The sequence below is a fragment of the Epinephelus fuscoguttatus genome, linkage group LG2 (assembly GCF_011397635.1).
Source record: "Epinephelus fuscoguttatus linkage group LG2, E.fuscoguttatus.final_Chr_v1".
In the NCBI taxonomy this organism is placed as follows: Eukaryota; Metazoa; Chordata; class Actinopteri; order Perciformes; family Serranidae; genus Epinephelus; species Epinephelus fuscoguttatus.
This window is the reverse complement of record NC_064753.1, coordinates 33,609,534-33,629,075: the sequence shown is the minus strand read 5'-3', so window position 1 is coordinate 33,629,075 and position 19,542 is coordinate 33,609,534. Positions and strand designations below refer to the sequence as shown.

Here is a 19,542-nt window from a genome sequence, read left to right as displayed (position 1 = left end):
TTTTATTGGAAGACTAAATGTGTGGATTTGGACTGGCATAGCAACATACTGTTGATGGATTAAATCCCTGGATATGAGAATATGACTTCCTTACCTCGGCCACATGGGGGCGCTGTTTGACTTGGCTTGGGGATTTCTGAGGCGTCAAACTCGGTGTGAGGTCTGATTTTATCAGAGCCATAAATGTGTCTGTTCTTCTTGCAGTGCGATAATGAAGCGGCATAAATCTTCCCTAAAAAGATAAAGTGGATAAACCATCTGCATGCGGATAATAAACCACCTGAAAGTAATCTTCCAAACCACTCCCTCCGGGTCATTATAAATCACCTGACCGTCTGTGTCAACAGCAGTCAACACAGACGCCATCGCTGTGCAGAAGCAAGGGAGAATCAAAGGTGAGGTTGTTTATGTTGACACTCACAGTGCATTATGTTAGGGGTGCATTTAGTGTAAAATACCACCTTGTACGGAAAGTGGTTGTCTCAACTGAACACCAAGCTAATGTAGCGCCACTTGCTAGTAAACGTAAGGACTTCTAAACGCCATAAATGACAAGCTAACCAGCTAGCTTAAAGCTAACTGAGGTGACAGCCGCTGTAGCAAACAGCCCTGCTGAAAAACAACGGAACTACCCTGTTAGCACATCCAGACAGCGACCAGGAAGGTGCTAAATAATTGAGTACAGTTATCTTGCGAATATTAAACACGTCAAACTACCGTCTTTTTTTATTTATTAGCTATCTTGTAGTTAACTGCTAACGTTCGTTCTTTTTTAGCTAACCGACCGTTAACGTTGACTGTCGCATATGAAATATGCAAGGCAGTCATGTATTAAACAAAACAACGGTACGGTGTCGAGCAGGGAGCGGTTACGGAGACAATGCAAGGGTTAGTTTAATGCTGATTATTACGATTTAAATGGCAGTCAACTATTTAGCTAGTTGTTTTGATCCCTATTGCAATTGGGTGGCGAGGAAGTTCATAAATTATAAGTCAGTAATGTATCTAACTGCTTGCTAACGTTAACTAACTAAAGTTTAAAGAGGAAGCAGGCAAGGTCATGTTGGCTCACGTCGAAAACACAAGATGTTATCAGGTTTTTACGTTAAGTCACAGACTAAGCTGTCTCTACTGTTTTATTATTTAATTAAGCTGCTAACTTATTGTTATGATGATACATGAGTATTTGCTGGGGCTAGATACTTACAGGCCTTGCAGTCTGTCGCCACTGTTTTGGGTAAACCTAGTTAAAACTACTGCAGTCTGTTAAAGAAACTGTAATGCAATAAACTTTGCTCTTGCAAATGTTAGCTCATAGTTTCAGAGAAGTTTTAATACAATTTAAAAGGGAACACCCTTTAAATAAAGCATCCTAATATGTTATTACTAAGGCCTAGGAAAGTCAAATCTGTTTTTGTGAACATGAGCTACTCTGTTTCAAAGCCAGAAACCTTAAACTTGTGATGTCATGGTGGATAAAGTTTGGAGCTGCTCCATAAACAATGAATGGGATTTTGTGGACCCATAGACTGTTGGTATTCTTTATTTATACCCAAATGAGCTTTATCCTATTGTAGGGTTCCTGGATTTGAAACAGAAAATGTGCCCATATACTTGGAACGTACCCCTGTGTGCTCTCAGTGTCATCTAATACAGTGGTCCCCAACTGGTCCAGCCACAGGGTCCAGATTTCACCTAGGTCATTAGTTCAGGGTCCACACTTTAATACATTCAGTGTCATACTTGCACTTGGCCATGTTGTCAAGGGCAAACTTTATAGCCTATGACATCACAAATGTGAGTTTCAGCACACTCAAGGTTTTGGGAGAGAGTTATTCATTTTTACTTCATTTTGGGACTGTCTCAGACCATAGGAATGGCATGTATGAATTTTGAAAATGGGCGAAGTTCTCCTTTTAATGATCATTATGACAAAGGCTGTGGTCTGTGGTGCTGTTAAATCACTTCACCCTCATTAGCCTAAATGGATTTGACAACATATCAGAAACACCTTTCTGCATAAGAGAGCACTATTCAGCAGCACCACAAACCACAGCCTTCATTATAATGCTGACCATAAAGTTACACCTCTCTATAACAGTTGCACTATAAAGTAAGCATTATAAGCTTTGATAAGGTAGGATTTTATTGTGGTGTTTGTTCCCAAGGAGACATGACACCTGCAGCTTGTATCATAGAGATGAACAGCAGCAAATGGGACTATTTCTTTCAGCTAGTAGTTATCCACACCAACACAAGTTTTATATATGCAAAATGTTTCCTGTATTTGTTGTGCTTTTTTAAAAAAAAAAAAACAAAAAAAAAAACATTAAGCTGTTATGTTTATATTTTATGATAAAGCATTTATGTTTCCCACGTTTAGGGTGATTGAAAGGTTGAAGTGCTGCGTTGTGCTTTGAAATGTTTGTTATTTGGTCTTATTTACTGCTGGTCATTTCAGTCTGACAGGCTGCTGGCTGGCTGCGCTATCTTTGACCACAGGTGCTGTAGCTAATGTCACTGGACTCGTATCACTACCATGGAATAAACACACACTGTACCACCTACTGTCAGAAACTCTCAACTCTTCCTTTCAGCATAACTGTATATTTGGCTTTTAGCTAAACACATCAATAGCACTTACTAAAAAAAAAAACAAAACAAAACAAAACAACTTCCTTGACCATGCATTTTGTGTTGGATTTAGTAATGCAGCTTAATAATAAATGATCTCAGTGTCTAATAACTGTTATAGAGCACCTTGCTTGCTTAGACGCACGGCTCAGCGCGCTACTGCTTACTCCATGGAAGTATCATGTTCATGTGACAGAGTTCAGCCCCAAAGATAGGCACAGTGACTTTGATACCAAGTCCAAGAAGCAGCATGGTAGCAACTTTTAGTGTTTACAGACACTGTCACATGCGCCCTATCAACAAATCTGACATGCTCGCACACACCGCCCCACCAAGCTTTATTACCAGGCAGATTAAGAGGTTGCAGGCTCTTTAAGGGTTTGCGCTGCAAGGTGTAAACTTCCTGCCCTGTTAGGTCATTGCGTAGTGAATAAAAGATGCATTTGTGAGCAAGTTTTTCCAGCTTCTAAACTATCGTGCAATAATATCTTTTGGATTTCTCATCTTGATATCGCAACAGGCAACCCGCGATGGACTCCAGGTCTCGCAGACTTCCTTTTTGTCTGTCCAGCCCAAGGTCGTCCTACACATCCAGTCCAGCGGTCTCCTCCTCATCACTGGGCTCCAGTAGGTTGTACAGTAGGGAGACTGTGATGAATAATGACCGCTTCCCGAGGGCATCGTCAGCTTACAAAGCCGACTTGGACCACCAGGTAGGCTGACTGCACACCCTTTAGGCTGACTCTAGGCTAGGAACCATGCAAAACACTCTTTGTTTTCTACACAGTGCACACACCCGTCTACAAATTTGCTTACAGCATACTGGATAATTCAAATGGACTACATCACTCCCCTGGTTCACTCTGTTAGTCTTAGTGTTCTGTATATGGTGCTTCTAGTTTCACATTAGATTCACTTTTCATGCTCTATAGAGTTTTCTTTTAAATTTCAGATTGTGTTTTTAGCTGTCACAGTAGATGAACACCAGCTTCATCTTATTCAGCCTGGAATATAAAGGTCATAGGGTGACAGTGTCAGCTGAAATATTGTAGGTTTAAGATTGATAAAACAGTCGAGAGCAACAGTGACAACAACTGCACACATCAGGCCAAGTCCACATCATGCTGCTGTATCTGTGTTTCTTTCCCACTTGGGCCTTTTAGTCATCTGCCTTTCTAGTGTATTCCAGAGAGACAGTGTTCAAGTAAGCTCTTTTCTTACAGGTTCCCTCAGGAGCACATTACAGTAGCTAACTACATTCATCAGTGGTGCAACAGCAGACACTTTGGAGGTCTTTTTATAGGGCAGCCTAGATTCCTTGGCACACGCTGTGTGTATTTCAGTCCTGCTGCTCGTCAAGGCCCGTTTCAAAAGATAGTGTTACTGTTGGCCTGGGCCCTGTCTAGTTCCTGTTTTTTCCTGTCCAAGCTAGATGCAAAGACCCAACAAACTACCAGTCTTCTGTGGTTTTATTATTTATGGTTATACTTAGATAAGCACAAATAAAATTATCCTCTGTTAGTGTGAGTTAAGAGACAAATATACTAAGAACAAAATGGCAGGTTCACCAAATCACACCAACCTGTTGACTGTCCTTTCCTGTAGAACATTTTCAAAGCCAATCTTGAATCATAAAATTGGGATCAACTTGTCCTAATAAAAAAACAGGAGAAGTTAAAAAAAAAACATCTTTGCCAATGCATGAGCACTAACTAATGCTATATGTTTTGCCTGTTCTCCTTTTTGAAGAGTTCTGGTTTCCTGAGCTCGTCCAGAGACTACAGCAGCTCTGACAGTCGCTCCACCAGCTGGAAGTTGCCCTCTTCTCTGACATCCTCCAGCAGATCTTATGATCGCCCATGGGCTGAATCCTCTCTCAGCAGTAGAAGCAAACTGGTACTGAAGCTGTGCTGTGTGTTTTAGCAGGCAAAATACAGCTCTTGTCAAATGTATCCTCTCAAACTTAAAACATTAGGGTAAAGGTTAGAGGAATGTTGCTGAATAATGTCATGGAAATTTATTCTTCAATGTCTGTCTTTATCTTCCCAGACTGATTCTGAGGCGAGGTTGGGGATGCGCTCCAGTCTGTTGAATGCCAGTGATGATGGTGATTCTAAAAGGGCCAAGCTGTCATACAACAGAGGGCTGTACTCAAGAACGGCCAGCACCTCAGCCACAGGATCCACCTATTCTGGTACTGGGCTCAGCAGTGGCAGAGGTACACAATACCAATTTTGTGAAAGTCATGAGGAAAACTGGGACACTTACACAATTTTTGAACCTGTATCCTATTATTCTGACGTGGGGAAGACATGTAGAGATCTGACATATTAATTCACACTGCATTAAGTTTCTCCAGAGTGCACCTGCGTCTGTGATTATTCACAGTAAATACACAGATAATACAGGGTATTTTGTGGTCCGTCTAACGTCTAATTTGGCCTCACTGCAGGTGGTGACACTAGTGAAACAGTGTTGCTCATAGTGGAGATGATTCAAATAAGAAACTGCAGTGCTCTTTTGAACAAAGCTGTGCTGACAACAAACTTCTGGTCACGTGGGTTGTTTGAAGCTAGTTACTAATAAACTGCATGATCTAAAATGTAAGTTGAAAGCAATTAATTATATAAACAGAGTCACTGCAACATCATAGCTGTTATAAACCTGCCTAAAATAATAGTTCTAGGAGACCAAAAGATGTGAAGTTAAAGGTATACTCTGCCGGCACCTACCTGTATGACAGTACAGGCCAACTCCATGTCGCTCTTCATTCTGTCCTTCAGTACTCGCCAGCAAAAGTATAAGTGAGAGCCAACCCCAGATTAGATAAATACACAGCCACACACTTCTAGTTGGTCATAAGTGATGATTGAGAGGGATTACTTTTGTATCCCTCTTTACTTTTAGAAGGAAAATCCTGCATAGTATATCTTTCAAACTGATCGTTTCTAAATGTAGATATGACTTCATTTTTATGTACATGCATCGAGAAATGTAGTAGTATTCATGCAGTGTAGAATGCCTGGGGAAAATATGTCATTATGCTAAGCTAACTGAGTCATGTGGTCATTCAATTTAATATTTGAATGTTGAATGTTTTGCAGTTTTGAAGTGTTGATTTTGTGAAAAAGAATTTCAAGAACTTCAATTTACAATGGTATTAAACAGCATTTAAATCAAGTATAAGTACCTCCCCACCACCTCTAAATGCCATGAGTCTTGCAGTGATTTGAAAAATGAACCCAGCAAGCCTCTAAACCACTTGTCTCCTTTGTGTTACAGGTACAGGTGAAAAACAAAATGACACTTATGATTCATCGTGGAATTCATGCCGTTTACTCTCACGGTCTTCATCGTCCTCCTCAAAGCCACTGTTGTCTAGGACTGAGCTAGAGACAAAGACTGAACCCAGTCTCTCAGGTTTGGGAGAGCGAAGGATCAGAGCTCCCGGATTGGCTTCCTCATTGTGTAGGCATATTTTGTGATGTTAACACACAACCTGTGTAAATGTATTGACACACATAAGCCAGTATCACATAAACTGCTCTTCTCTTCCCTCATTTCAGATCAGACAGACAGAGTGACCTCCACATATGCACAGGGAGCTCGGCCTAAAGAAACTGCCTACTCTCCCTCCTTTTCTTCCTCCTCCTCCACTGCTAGAGAAAGCTCCCTAAATCGGCACCTCTCAGCCTCCACCTCCCACCGGTCTTCTCCTCTAGTGCATGACTTCAGCAACAGGACCCCATCCCGTTTCTTGAGCGGCTCGTCCACCCTCCACTCATCTCAGGAACAAACAAGAAACCCCGACTCCTCTTCAGATATCTATTCCTCACACACCTCCAGATACACCACTCCCCTGCCCAGACCAGAGGCTACTCTTCCTCCAAGGCCAGCCGCTGAGGGTGGAGAGCCAGAGGGCCGTCGCTCCACCCGACGCCTTTTGTCCCGCCTCTTTTCACGGCGCTCCAGCCAAGACTCTTCCAGTGGATCTTCAAGTGTGCGCTCCCTTGATGATGACAGTCCATCAACTGGTGGAGAGTCTGTGGACAGTGACGAGGGGGCCAGGATGTCTAGTGTGGAGCCTGACACTGGAGGGTCAGAGGCAACCTCAGGTAGCCTCAGGAATCGCAGGGCAGACCTCGCCCCTATCCAGGAAAACCGCAACGATGGCTATCGTAGTGGCCTGGCTCCATCCAGAATGGGGTCTTGGAGAGAGCCTGGCGTCAGCAGTAGTAATAACACCAGCAGTGGAGGAGGCAGCAGCAGCAGCTACTCCTGGCTTTCCTCCTCCCTCCGTGGCCGCTGCCCTCCCCTCCTCGCTCGCCTCAGGAGACACACTCGGGATGATAGTGCACCGTCAGCTGCGGGCGTAGAAGAAGGCTACAGCCGTCCACAGCATTTACTAAGAAGATGGGATGACCTTGAGTATAAAGCAACACAGGAAGAAGATGACGATGATGACGAAGAAGAAGAGGAGGAGGAGGAAGACGAAGGAGCGGTTGGTTTAGAGGCCTTTGCCACAGGTCGCCCCTGCAGACTTGAGAATGAGACATTACCAGAACTGGAAGATGCCTCACTTGAATTTTCACCACGCCGCAGAGTCGGAGTATACGACAACATTTCAGTTTCCATGGGTCCATTGGGTGGTGTCGAGAGTCAGGTGGATGGACAGAAGGAGAAACACATTTCCAGTAGGGATCAAGAGAAGCTACGCAAGATCAAGGAGAGGTGATGGATCTTTATCTCCTACATGTGCCTTTAATACTTTGTCCTTTTAGAAAACTGATAATAAGTAATTTGGGTGATGTGCCTGATTGCTGTCTCACTGTGAGATGAGCTTGAATATTAATTTATTTCTTACTTAAAGAACAGTGATACTGTTTTTATCAGGCCTTACTTAATACAAATGTTTGTCATATTAGTAAAAATTTTAAATTATCATGTTACTTGAAAGTTTAGGGGGAATACTTTCCCCCTAAACTGACTTCCTTTTTTTTTTTCAGCCACTCATTGTGGACCAATGGTACATTAATACTGAACACACACAGAGGAAATTGATAAATTGATATTTATTGTTTTTTTTTCTTTAAGACAAAAACGGTTTCCCCCAAAAATTTGTGAAACGGAAATTATAGAGTCTTTGGCCCCTGTACTGTGACGTATTTCATAAGGAAACGGAATATTTAAGAGGTGTACTCTTAAAAAAAAAATGGATTTGAATTGCTAAAAAATGAGTGGGCCAGTAGTTTAGCATGATAGGAGCTACAGCGGAGTCTGCTACTAAGTGTACTGTTTTGGTGTGTCTCAAATCACATACTTCCATTAGTACACTTCCATGTAGTATACTATGTGCACTGTGTACTCACTGCCGTAGTGCACAAATTTCAACAGGGTAGTGTTATCTCAAACCAAACATGGCTGTTGTGCGCTCACCGGTAATGATGACCGCAAATTAGCTAGTAAGCAAACTAGCATTAGCATTTGCGTCATCGTTCGCGGTACTAAATCATTACAGACTGCTAAATTAACCCAATAAACACACTGCTGGCTTATACCCAACAACACTGTAGTGGTGCTTAGTGCAAAAAACACATGTATTTGTACAATGCAGTGCCATCCACAGTCGCACAGTCCTCTGCCGCCATTTCCTGTTTGAAAAGTGGTCCCTCCCCTTCCGCTACGTAGCCAAGATGGCGACCATTGAGGGCAAGAAGTGTCCATAGTTCCACACTCAACTTCTTGACCGTTTTGAGTTCACCATCCGGGTACTCATAGTGCACTGCATTTTTCCATACTTCTCAGTGTGAATGCGCTTATGCACTCAAAATATTAAGTGTAAGTACAGAAGTACGTGATTTGAGACACAGCATTGGTCTCACACACACCTCCCTTGGCGCTAGATCAGTTTTGAAGTGTGGTTTTTATATGACTGGTGTGGCTAGCCAATAGCTGAAGTCTCATTTAATTGGATAAACTTTTGGAAATGTTAAGTGCAGGATGAGTAGTCAAACGTTTAAGATGGTTTTATCTGGTTTTGCAGAAAGAGTAGTTTACATCAAAGTCACGGTCTTTTCTCTGATACTGATTTTATTATTATTTTTTTTATTTTTATTTATTTATTTATTTTTACATATTTGGCATGTAACATGAGATCAAGGTAGACCTAAATATCCTCCTCTCCTGCTACAGACTGCTGCTGGAGGATTCTGACGAGGAAGAAGGCGACCTGTGCCGAATCTGCCAGATGGGGGAGGAATTGGCATCCAACCCCCTGATTCAGCCTTGCCGCTGCACAGGAAGTCTGCAATATGTCCACCAGGAATGCATCAAGAGGTGGCTCCGCTCCAAAATTGGCTCAGGTAGATACAAACCTCTTACTTGGCTGCAGCTTTCACCAAAACAATGTCTTGTCAACCAAGTTGATCTGTTTTTATTTTATTTTTTTAGGCACAAACCTCGAGGCCATCACAACATGTGAACTCTGCAAGGAGAAACTGCGTTTGAACATAGACAACTTTGACATTCAGGAGTTATACAGGACACATGTGCAAGTGAGTCACTTTTTGGATTTCTTTTAGTTAGACAATTGAATTTTAAAATGTACAGCACTCAATACATATGTGTTTTGTCTTTCTTCACAGTCCGAATATGATGAGTTCATCAGTAGCGGTCTCTATCTGGTGGTACTGCTGCATTTCTGTGAGCAGAGGTTTTCCGATGTCCTGGGAGCGGTCGATGCTGCTGGGGTGAGAACACACACACACACACACGACTCTGTACTTAAATGCTTGTGAGGACCCATCATTGACATTACGCATTCCCTAACCCTTAACCTAGCCATTACAAATGAATGTTCAATCCCCAACCCCTTACCTTTACGCATGTAGACTGCCTTTCTTTCAGTCTGAACTCTCTAACAGGCCTTTAAAGATCTCAAATGGCACACACACACAAAGAACAGATCTACCCATCCACCTTATTCCTGAGGGTGCTACCGTAGTAATGATTATGGGTAAAACTTGCAATGAGATAATTTGCCTTCAGTTTAGCAACTAACGTTAAATTAGCATTTTCTAAAATGTCCTTGAGGAGCTCTACCTGTCGCGCTGTCCACATCTGTAACCTTACAACAACCAGACTAAGCTAAATTTGTGGCTTCGACAACTGCGTGTCGAACATGCACCTAGAGCTAAAAGGGATTGTTCCTGTAACTAACAGTACAGTTTTCATCGCCTAGAAGTAGGTTGCTGCCGGTCCTGTAGAATACCAGGCTGTCCAGTATTGAAAAACAAAATGTACTGTCTCTAACTGAATCAATACGGGGCTGGTTTGTCCCACGTACACTACGTTTTCACATGCTCAGAGCAACGTAAGAAATGATAAATCCAAAAGAGTTTAGAGAGCAGAGACGTCATAAGTCAGATTTTGCAGAAAGAGAGAGAGACACCTAGAATGACAGGTCTGTTGTCACTCAGCATTAGTAGATGAAATCTGTCTTTCTCTGTCTGACTGCATTCTCATCCTACATTAGAAAATTGCCTTTTATAAAATAAACTCAGCAGCATACCGTGAATTATGTGTTTATGTTGGTCATCTCGGCTGACAGTGTGTTACTGACTTACAGAACTTGTATATGTATATATATGCCTGAAGTGATTTATTTTACCACTACGTCATATTACTGAAGTCTGCTGCTAAAGTTGGCGTTATCTTTTACTCAGTAGAACTCCGATTAATTAAATCAGGAGTGATGAAAATGTATACATTGAGTCATTAAGGCAGGCGAGTGGAGCATTAGCTGAGGGACATCACGTGTATTCACTTTACGTGGAGCTAAAATTTATATTGAATTATGTTTGCTGAATTTGTTAGTGTCTGTTAATGAGTAGTGAAAATCATATATTGTCTTTTAGAAGCTGAAGATGTTTACCGCAAGCTAGCTCGGGCTCTGTTAAATGTAACGTAGCAAGGCAAGCTAATTGCTAATGCATTTGGTCAAAATTGAAAACCACCATTTCTTTGTGATGACTGGCAGAGGTATGATCACATTATCCTGTTTTTTAGGTGCAACAGGTGGGGCGTTCCACATTTTATTTCCTAATCATCTGGGACAAAGTATTAGCATACCGTTACCATTGCGAAAACGCGCAAAGTTGCTCCCATAATTCATGCAAGGACCAGGAATAAGGTGGATGGTGCTACTTCAGCTCTACAGTCGATGATGTGATTGGCTGAAAGAGCCATTTGTATTTTATTGCTGTCAGACTTCATTACAGTGTACAGGGGTGCCGTTATTCAGTGTTTAACATACTGTAGCCGTCTTACACATTGAATCAGAGACAGCCGAGTCAATACTGATTTGCACAATTTGAAAATGTTGAAATGATGAATTGTGGTCGAATATAAATCTTGAAAAGAGAAACTGCTTCCTTTTCTCACCCAGTTATTCAACCTGGTGAGAATTCTTCATGAACACATGGACAATCTTGAAAGTATGTTGCTCAGTCCTTCTCTTCTATGCTTTTGTGTTTGTTGAAAAACAGTTGATCTTTCATGTGTAATTCCCATGTTTAAAGCTGTGGCATTGCTATAGATATCTCACCTGCATGTTTTCATTGTTGTATTAATTATGTGGCTACAGAATCTGACTAAATGTGTCTGGATTGCAGTTCCTCATGGGGAAAGTGACGAGGAGCTGCGAGACAACAGACCATCTATTGAGTTTTCCGACCTGGACGACGATCTTGAAGAGGAGTACTAATTACATGAAAGAGATTGATCCAGGGTGAAAAAAAAAAAAAGTAAAAATAAAAGTGGGTCACTCCATGTCATGTTCACTCCATGGTAGCGCACTCCGTTTTCACACATGCTTTGACATTGTCATGTTCATCTGAAACGCAGCGGCAGTGAGAAATGCCAGGTGCACACAACATCTCGCCTTTGTTGCCGGTGGCTTTTGCAGATATGCAAATACAAACTCAAAACAAATGAGTGCGTTTAAAAAAAAATAAATAAAAATGTTTCAGTTGACACCACTGTATTTGCGTTTCTATGAGAGTGCACTTTATTCAATTATAATTAAAGAATAATGCAAGTCTTTTTAACTGTTATACCACAAGTGCTTTAATGTTTAAATGAAAAGGCAGGAATATGAAATTGTGTCAAGCGGCAACAGGAACAAGGTTGAGTCGTACTTAAGTCGTGACGGTAAGATGGATGCTTTGGAGAGAGAGACTATTAAAAAGTGGCAATTATTCCTTTTTATTGTCTGTTTTAATTTCTCCACTGAGAATATGTTTTTAAAAAAAGACAACCCCATCAGTAAATTTTTCTCCACCTTTGTTTCTGTGTTTGAAATGCTTTATGTACTGTATGTCTGTAAATCTAGTTTCATGCTTTCAGTTTTGGAAATAAACATTGAATGCAAACTGCCATTTCTGTTCAGTCCTCCTTCCTTCATTATATAGTCATTTACTGTTATCTTTTAATGTTGTAGGCACAATATAGCTAACAAGGTGCTTGTGAGTTACACTCTCAGGTAGGATGGCCTGCTCTCGCCACTTACTCTGCTTTAATCGTGTTAAATGCTTTTAAATCCAGAATGAAAGAATAGAAGTAGATTTTTTTTATGCTGTTCCCTGGTTTCAAAACTATTTTTAACTTCTGAGTTGTGAGTTCCTTTTGCTTCATTTCCTTTTTTATTTTGTTTTTTTTTTTCCTGTGTTTTTATTTATGCTACTGCTTGTTTTGTTCAGGTCTTCCTTGAAAGAGATTCTTAATGTCAGTGGGACGCTTCTTAAACTAAAGGCTAAATTTTAAAAAAAGAATTGTGTCGAAAGCTCTGACAGGACTCACTGATAGTGGTGGTTAAATCTCAGCTCCATTCTCTCAACTGGAGGTAAACTGCTGTACACAGGAATCCAAAATCTCCCCACTTGTAAGGCGCTGCCACCTCTGACACGAGTACTTCTGTATGAGCCTGGTTCCAGACTCTGATTGTCTCTACTTCTACGATTTGGACAACAATTCGAACAAAATGAAAGCTCAGTCTAACTATCATGCTGCCTCTTAACCTGTTCAATAGGAAAACTCTACAGCAGAGGTATCAAGCATATGGCCTGTGGGCCAGAACCGACCCACCAAAGGGTCCAACCTGGCCCACTAGATGACTAGACTACAATATGCCATGTTTCAGGAGCAAGTTAAACTATGCTTACTCTGCTTCACAGGCTTTCCCACCTTGACCAGGATACAGTTCTGATATAACAAAGAAAACTTAGTGTGACCATATTTAAAGATACTGAACATTGTGCAAAATATTGTCAATCAGCAGCTTCAGTTCAAAAGAACCTGTATCAAGAAATGTGTTGATGAATGCACATGTAATGACAGGGAGAAGTAGACTCGCTGCATGTGGAAAAACTGAGACGTACTGTTGAAATTGCACTTATTTTTCTTTAGACATCTCAGGCTGTTTGTCTGTTTTGTAAAAGTATGAACGTCTACAGAGTGTACTTGTAATTCTTTACACAAAAAACGGGGAAACATTGGAGCTGATGGTACTTGTGCGATGGTTTTATTGGTCCGGCCCATCTGAGATTAAATTGGGCTGTATGTTGCCCATGGACTAAAATGAGTTTGACACCTCTACTTTATGGAAAGGAAAAGTTGCCAATAAATATTATGTTAATGCTAATTATAATGTTTTAAATTGAGATAGTATATCTCAAGTATGAGCTCATGAAGTGATTCACAAGTCCATAATTCATTGTCAGTGGACCAACCCTAAGTGTTTTCCCCCCGGTTAATAGTTAATATTAGCTCTACTGTTAAATCTTTGCATTGTAAATTCTGTTTTTGGGTGGATTTTCCCTTTAAAGTACATGACAAAATTACTTTCTACATGCAGTGGTAGATGTCTTTACACCACATACACTAATCACAGTGACAAGACAGAAAAAGACACATCTTTGAAGAAAGAAAATTTTATTGGAAGGGTACTGTACCTGATTTGAGTGAGATCTGTTTAGGAGTGTTGGGAAAGTTTAAGAAAAACAAAACAAAAAAACAAAAACCCAACCCACTACGATTTGGTTTACAACGTGATATGAATGGGTTACAAGCCGCACTGAGGCAGACCCACAGAGTGAAAGGAAAGCTCAGGCTTTTTGACATTCAAACGACTCAGAGCATCTTTGGTTCATTCTTAGTTATAAAACATATTTACAAAGCATTCACAGCAAATGCCAGTGCAATCTGAACGTCTTTTTAAAAACTCTCCAAAGCTCAATGTGCTTAAACATAGTGAGGAACTGAAGCTCCACAACATATTAAAGTGCGTTCTTGCTCAGTAGTTAAGTGCATAGGAAAGTCAGGTCTACACAAACAGACAAATCACACAAACATGTCTGGATCATTCTGAGGTTAAGACAGTGTCCTAAACCTTTCAAACTAATCAGCAGGACTAAACTCTCAGATTTCTCTCTTTCATAATTTATGCATTAAGAACTAAAACATATAGTTTGGCATCATTAAGTCAACTGAATCTGTAAATACACTGAAAATAACCCTATCCAGTGGCTTCAATACTCCCATTTCTTCTAAAGCAGTGATGTTAAAGGCACAGTGAGTGAGATTCTTTTTTTTATCCATCCTTTTTTTCCACTTATTTAAAGGCAGTTCAACTAAAAATACAAATGTGTTTTCTTGACCACAGTGCAGTCTCTCAGCACAGATAGTTTTACTGTGACTTGCTAAGGTTTGGAGATATCAGCTGTCACCCGGGCCAAAAAGTGGAGCTCGATGTCACATTTCAAAAACACCGACTACGTTCACATGCACAAAATATTCTGAAAAAGACTATATTCCCACTGAGCTGTTTACATGGCTAATGAAAATCAATATTACACTAATCTTTCTGTTAACACGCGACTGTGCATACTCCGATTAACGCTCCCTAACATGTTTTTCACGCCATAATACAGGAAAGTGGAACAGCTGCTTCTTTACATCAAATAGGACTAGGACTAGAGTTTTCTCTGGGTGATGTACTTGTTAGACTGTGTCAACACAGCTTTCCTCTTTCATCCCTTAAGCTACCTTCTTAAAAAGGTCGACGTTGCCATATTTGTCCATATCCAAAAACCTGCTGATATCCAAGTCTCTCATATTGTTTAAAAGCAGGTGTGTTTCTCCTTCCAACCACAAATGTGGGCTTTTCTTTTGGGCATGCATCTCTACACCAAACTTTCTTGCAAACTCCTGGTGAGTTGGTTTGTGCACACTGTATCCATGACAACACATAGAGCTAACTGTAAACAGACAAGAGGCCATGTGACTCACACTGCGGTAAAACCCCCAGTTGAGGTGCATATTCTGAATGCGCTTTGTACATGTCCAAAGAATGCTCCTTAAACCGGAATCCCACATATCTTAATCAGAATCATGTCTTAAGCATCCATCCATCCATCCATTTTCGTAACCACTTATCCTCTTGAGGGTCGCAGGGGGGCTGGAGCCTATCCCTGCTGACATTGCAAGAGGCAGGGTACACCCTGGACAGGTCACCAGACTATCGCAGGGCTGACACATAGAGACAGACAACCATTCACACTCAAATTTACACCTACGGCCAATTTGGAGTCACCAGTTAACCTGCATGTCTTTGGACTGTGGGAGGAAGCCGGAGTACCCAGGGAGAACATGCAAACTCCACACTGAAGGGCTCCTCCAACCCTCCCCCTGCACCACCTCACCGCCCATATTTGGAATAATACTGGAATACCAGTATGCATGTAAACATAGTCAGTGTAAATTACATGACATACATGAGAGCTACAGTTTGTAGTGTCTTCTTTTTTCTGGTAGACAGTTATGGGTCGTACTTTGGGAGAGAACATTAGCTCTGAAACTATTGATAGTGACGTCTGGGCAGTATTGTGAGTATTGAAAGAGAAACTATATAACCCTAACCCTAACCCTAACCGTGCAAGTCAAAGAAAAGCAAGTTTTTTCTGTACCTGTATTTTCAGGTGAACTGGCCCTTTAAAAAGTCTATTAATGTATTGGTTAGTTGTAACTGTGTGATCAGCAGTTGAAAAATCAGTTGATTAGACTGAGTAATGTAAATAGATTTAAAACAGTAAATGGACGTTTTGTTTCTGATAGTTTGGAGTCAGTCATACATCAGTGCAATTTAACTCCAGTCATAAGGCTGAATGGGAGTGTTTTGTTGGGTTTCTGTAAATCAAGTCAAAATCTTTTTACAATCTAACCCCCCCCCCCCAAAAACAAAGAAAACATAACATCAAACTTAACATCCCACTAACGATCAACATTTACCAGAGAGCGTCAGCCCCAGTATTTACATTAGGTATAACACAGGGCCCTTAATAAACAAAATCTAAAATAACCCAAATTAAGAAACTGAATTGACGGATATTCACAATTCTCTAACAATATTTACAGTTTTACACGTCATTCTAGAAATTTTTGCAGGCTTGAGCAGGATAAATAAATAATTTAAAAAAAGGGGAGAGGCTGCATCTGCTCTTGCTGAAAAGTACGACAATGCACACAAGGCACATCGATACTCCCTGAGGCTGATTACTAAAGCGAGCTCAGTCAGCATCTGTTATAATACTGGTGCCATCTGCGTCATCAAACGTCCTCCTGTAGCGGACGGTGGAAGTGAAGTAGGCTCTTTTCTTCTTGTAGACGATAAAGCCGACGACTAAAATGAGAGCGATGATGACCACGATGAAGAGACCCAGCGCCACTGGTGAGCCTTCAGACTCTGGGGACGCAGAAGTGAAGTTCTTGTCATTATGTTAAAGTTCATACTACAGATAATAGCTGTGGCACCTATCTTATCATCTTACTCTCAGCAAGAAGGTTAATAAGCACATTTACCAAAATATCAAACCATTCCTTTAATGCAGTCGTCATACTCACTTGCTGCAGTTTGGCAGACAACACGACTGTAGCTGCTCTTGCAGCTGACAAGTTTCCAGGATCCTTCATCTCCTGCAACCATGACGGCACAGTAGGGCTCCGACGTCTTCACAGTAACCCCAGGGTCAGACTTCCAGTTGGAGTAAGCCAGAGCCGAGCCGTCCTGCCAGGACACAGGTTTACCTGAGAGAAAGATCAAGAGGATAATGAGAGGGAGAAGGATCCATCATCACAGTCTAACAACACAAATGTCACAAATAATGTGTTTCTGTATGATGTTGAGGGGTAATATCTGACTCGAAAGAACACGTTAAGGTAATCAAGCTGATGCTATTTATTAATAATTCTTATATATGAGCCTGGACCTTGGGTGCACCTGAATTTCGTTGCATGTTTGTACTATGACAGTAAAGAAATCTGAGCTACTTAAAACTCTGAATCCATCACAGTGGTTCAGCATATTTACTTATATAGAAACGGAAGTCGGAAACGGAAATTTGCCTCCTCAAACCGGAATGTCAAAAAATCGGAGGTCTGCCCCCAGAGACTGTATCGCCGTCTGCCGGAAGTCAGACGCCGAATACAGTCGATGGGTTCCGAGAATGGCCTGCTTAGAAGTGGTGAATATACAGCTCAAAGAAAATTCATAGTCTCTCGCTTTTGTTTGATATCTAGTGTCAGCAAAAAATGTTGCACATGTCCGGTCCATCATCAGCGTAGTTAATAAACATAAGATCAGAGGGCTTACTTGGTTTGATTACTATATCACATGAATATACGGAAAAAAATAACAAACAGTCGAATATTTGTATTGAACAGCCAAATCTTATTCGACTGACATTAGACTGAGTTGGGTACAGCTGTAGTATAATTATAATCATAATTTAAATATTTGAAAACTGTAGATTGGAAGTGTCATGTTATCTAAATCCTCAACAATGTGTTACTGCCCTGCTTCCATTTCACATTGTGAGGTTTACCTTGCTTATCAAGCTCCACGTCGAGCCACACTCGACTGGTGATGAGAGGGTCATCAAACATGTACTTTGACACAAAGTCGTTCTCCTCTTTGGTTTTTAAGGTCAGTACTTGAGCATCTGTCAGCAGCAAAAAAAAAAACAAAAAAACCCCAAAAAACAAACAATTATTAGACTACAGTCGCTTCAGGTGAATATTAATTATAACCCTTAATACACCAAACAACAACTCACCCATGCTCTGACAGATGCTCCTGGCCTGCTCCATGCTGTACACGCTGTAGTTGTAGAAGCTCATGTCAAAGGCGTAACAGTGATCCTCGTGCTGCACCCACATGGACCCACCGCCGCTCTGAGGGCAGCGATTGGCCGCTGGGGCAACCTGCGGTCTGGCTCCTGATTTATAATAACACAGAGATAAAATGGACGACGGTCAGTGCCACTCCAACACAAATTACAGCCTCTCACGGACACAGGTATTTTTGAAAACAGGGGTGTTTCCCTCCTTTGTTCTTAAGGACATTCCTGTCCACACGAGCACTGTTAGTCGCACTCTCTGAACCCTCTATTCCTCTATATAGTGAAAGAGTAGCTGTACATTATCAGGGTGTCTACAGGTATCACAATTAAATTTAATGCTTTTTAAGACCTGTCCAAGACACATTTTTACCAAATTTAAGCCAGTTTTTTGGACAAATCATGTTTCACCTAAGAATCGTAGGTAAGAAGTATAACTGCGGGGCGTCGGTGGCTTAGCGGTAGAGCAGGCGCCCCATATACAAGGCTGTTGCCGCAGTGGCCCGGGTTTGAATCCAGCCTGTGGCCCTTTGGTGCATGTCATCCCCTCTCTCTCCCCCTTCATGCTTACCTGTCCTGTCCATTAAAGGCAAAATGGCCCAAAAAATATCTTAAAAAAAAAAAAAAGAAGTATAACTGTGGTCTTGTGCAGAGTGAAGTCTTGTCTTATGTAGGAATATGGTCATTAGAGTGAGTTAAGTCTACATAATCGACATTTTGCCAACAGTTACATGTAAGTGCAAGTATGACGTAAAATGACAGTATAGCTGTTGTTTTTTAAAGGTTTGTAACATTAGAAATGTGGGCTTTTACCTAGAGAGGCTTCACTCAGTTTCACAAAAAGAAATTAAAGACTGGATAAATTAAATTAGATGAAATGTTTGTAGTAGTTAAGACCAAACAAATTCAGCGATTTTAAAATCGCTGCATTGGCTCCCTGTGTGTTTCAGGATCGATTTTAAGGTTCTTTTATTAGTTTTTAAATGTCTTAACGGTCTTGGGCCATCTCATTTATCTGACCTGCTTTTAACATATCAACCCTCGTGGATCCTGAGGTCCTCCGGCACCGGCCTTTTAATTATTCCAAAAGTCAGAACAAAAACCCACGGGAAGGCTGCAATCAGCCATTATGGCCCTCACTTATGGAACAGTCTGCCGGAGAACATCAGGACTGCAGAGACTGTTGATGTTTTTAAAAGGAGGCTCAAGACTCACCTCTTTAATTTAGCTTTTAACTGATTTCTTTTACTCTTTTAATTCTTCTATTATATGTTATTTTTACTTTCTAATGCTTTTAAATGATTTATTTTTAAATCTTTATGCATTTTATTATTATTTAGTTTCTAATCTTCATTTATTTATTTATTTATTTATTTATTATTATTAATATTATTTTAATCTTTAATCTTAATCTTAATTTTTTTCTAATCTTACATTTTTATGCATTTTATCATTATTTTATCTCATACTTGTTTTATCTTATCATATTGCCTTTTAGTCTTTTAGTTTTTAGCTCCAGTGTTTCCTCATGGGGGGCCTCCACACTGAGAGGTGTGTCTGGTCTGCCCGCGGGGACGTCACCCTGGAGATCCCTCAGGCCCAGAGGACTGGGAGGCTCTGCACCATGTGTGGAGTCCACCCCAGTCTGTCTGGGTCGGGGTGGTCTCTGTGGCGGTGT

General features: G+C 40.9%; 2 protein-coding genes across 3 annotated transcripts in view; one reads left to right on the top strand and one right to left on the bottom strand.

Annotated features, from left to right (window-relative positions):
* Positions 1 to 180: 180 nt before the first annotated feature.
* Positions 181 to 12,071, top strand: marchf7 (membrane-associated ring finger (C3HC4) 7). 2 transcript variants are annotated; one of them, XM_049593091.1, is made up of 11 exons: positions 181 to 395; positions 3,155 to 3,347; positions 4,384 to 4,530; positions 4,684 to 4,852; positions 5,917 to 6,102; positions 6,201 to 7,365; positions 8,827 to 8,996; positions 9,085 to 9,188; positions 9,279 to 9,383; positions 11,081 to 11,129; positions 11,307 to 12,071. In XM_049593091.1, exons 2-11 carry the CDS (start codon positions 3,165 to 3,167, stop codon positions 11,396 to 11,398), a joined length of 2,370 nt encoding a protein of 789 aa, XP_049449048.1. In that variant the 5' UTR covers positions 181 to 395; positions 3,155 to 3,164; the 3' UTR covers positions 11,399 to 12,071. The 2 variants fall into 2 exon arrangements, with proteins under 2 accessions (XP_049449048.1, XP_049449057.1); XM_049593100.1 differs by lacking the exon at positions 181 to 395 and having other exon boundaries at positions 2,978 to 3,347.
* A 1,535-nt stretch (positions 12,072 to 13,606) lies between these two features.
* The window catches only part of ly75 (lymphocyte antigen 75), a 33,855-nt gene continuing 27,919 nt past the window's right edge, over positions 13,607 to 19,542 (bottom strand). The window contains exons 32-35 of the mRNA XM_049593079.1: positions 17,802 to 17,963; positions 17,571 to 17,687; positions 16,591 to 16,773; positions 13,607 to 16,432 (exon numbers count right to left, since the gene is read on the bottom strand). Coding sequence (XP_049449036.1) covers positions 16,257 to 16,432; positions 16,591 to 16,773; positions 17,571 to 17,687; positions 17,802 to 17,963 — 638 coding nt within the window. The 3' untranslated portion in view covers positions 13,607 to 16,256. The remainder of the gene's footprint in view (positions 16,433 to 16,590; positions 16,774 to 17,570; positions 17,688 to 17,801; positions 17,964 to 19,542) is intronic.

Bases quoted from the DNA above. Each gene is read 5' to 3' on its own strand.
- marchf7 (XM_049593091.1), top strand. From the start codon at position 3,165: ATGGACTCCAGGTCTCGCAGACTTCCTTTTTGTCTGTCCAGCCCAAGG. The intron at 9,384-11,080 runs GTGAGAACACAC...TTTCTCACCCAG, and splicing joins GAGCGGTCGATGCTGCTGGG to TTATTCAACCTGGTGAGAAT. The intron at 11,130-11,306 runs GTATGTTGCTCA...TCTGGATTGCAG, and splicing joins ACACATGGACAATCTTGAAA to TTCCTCATGGGGAAAGTGAC.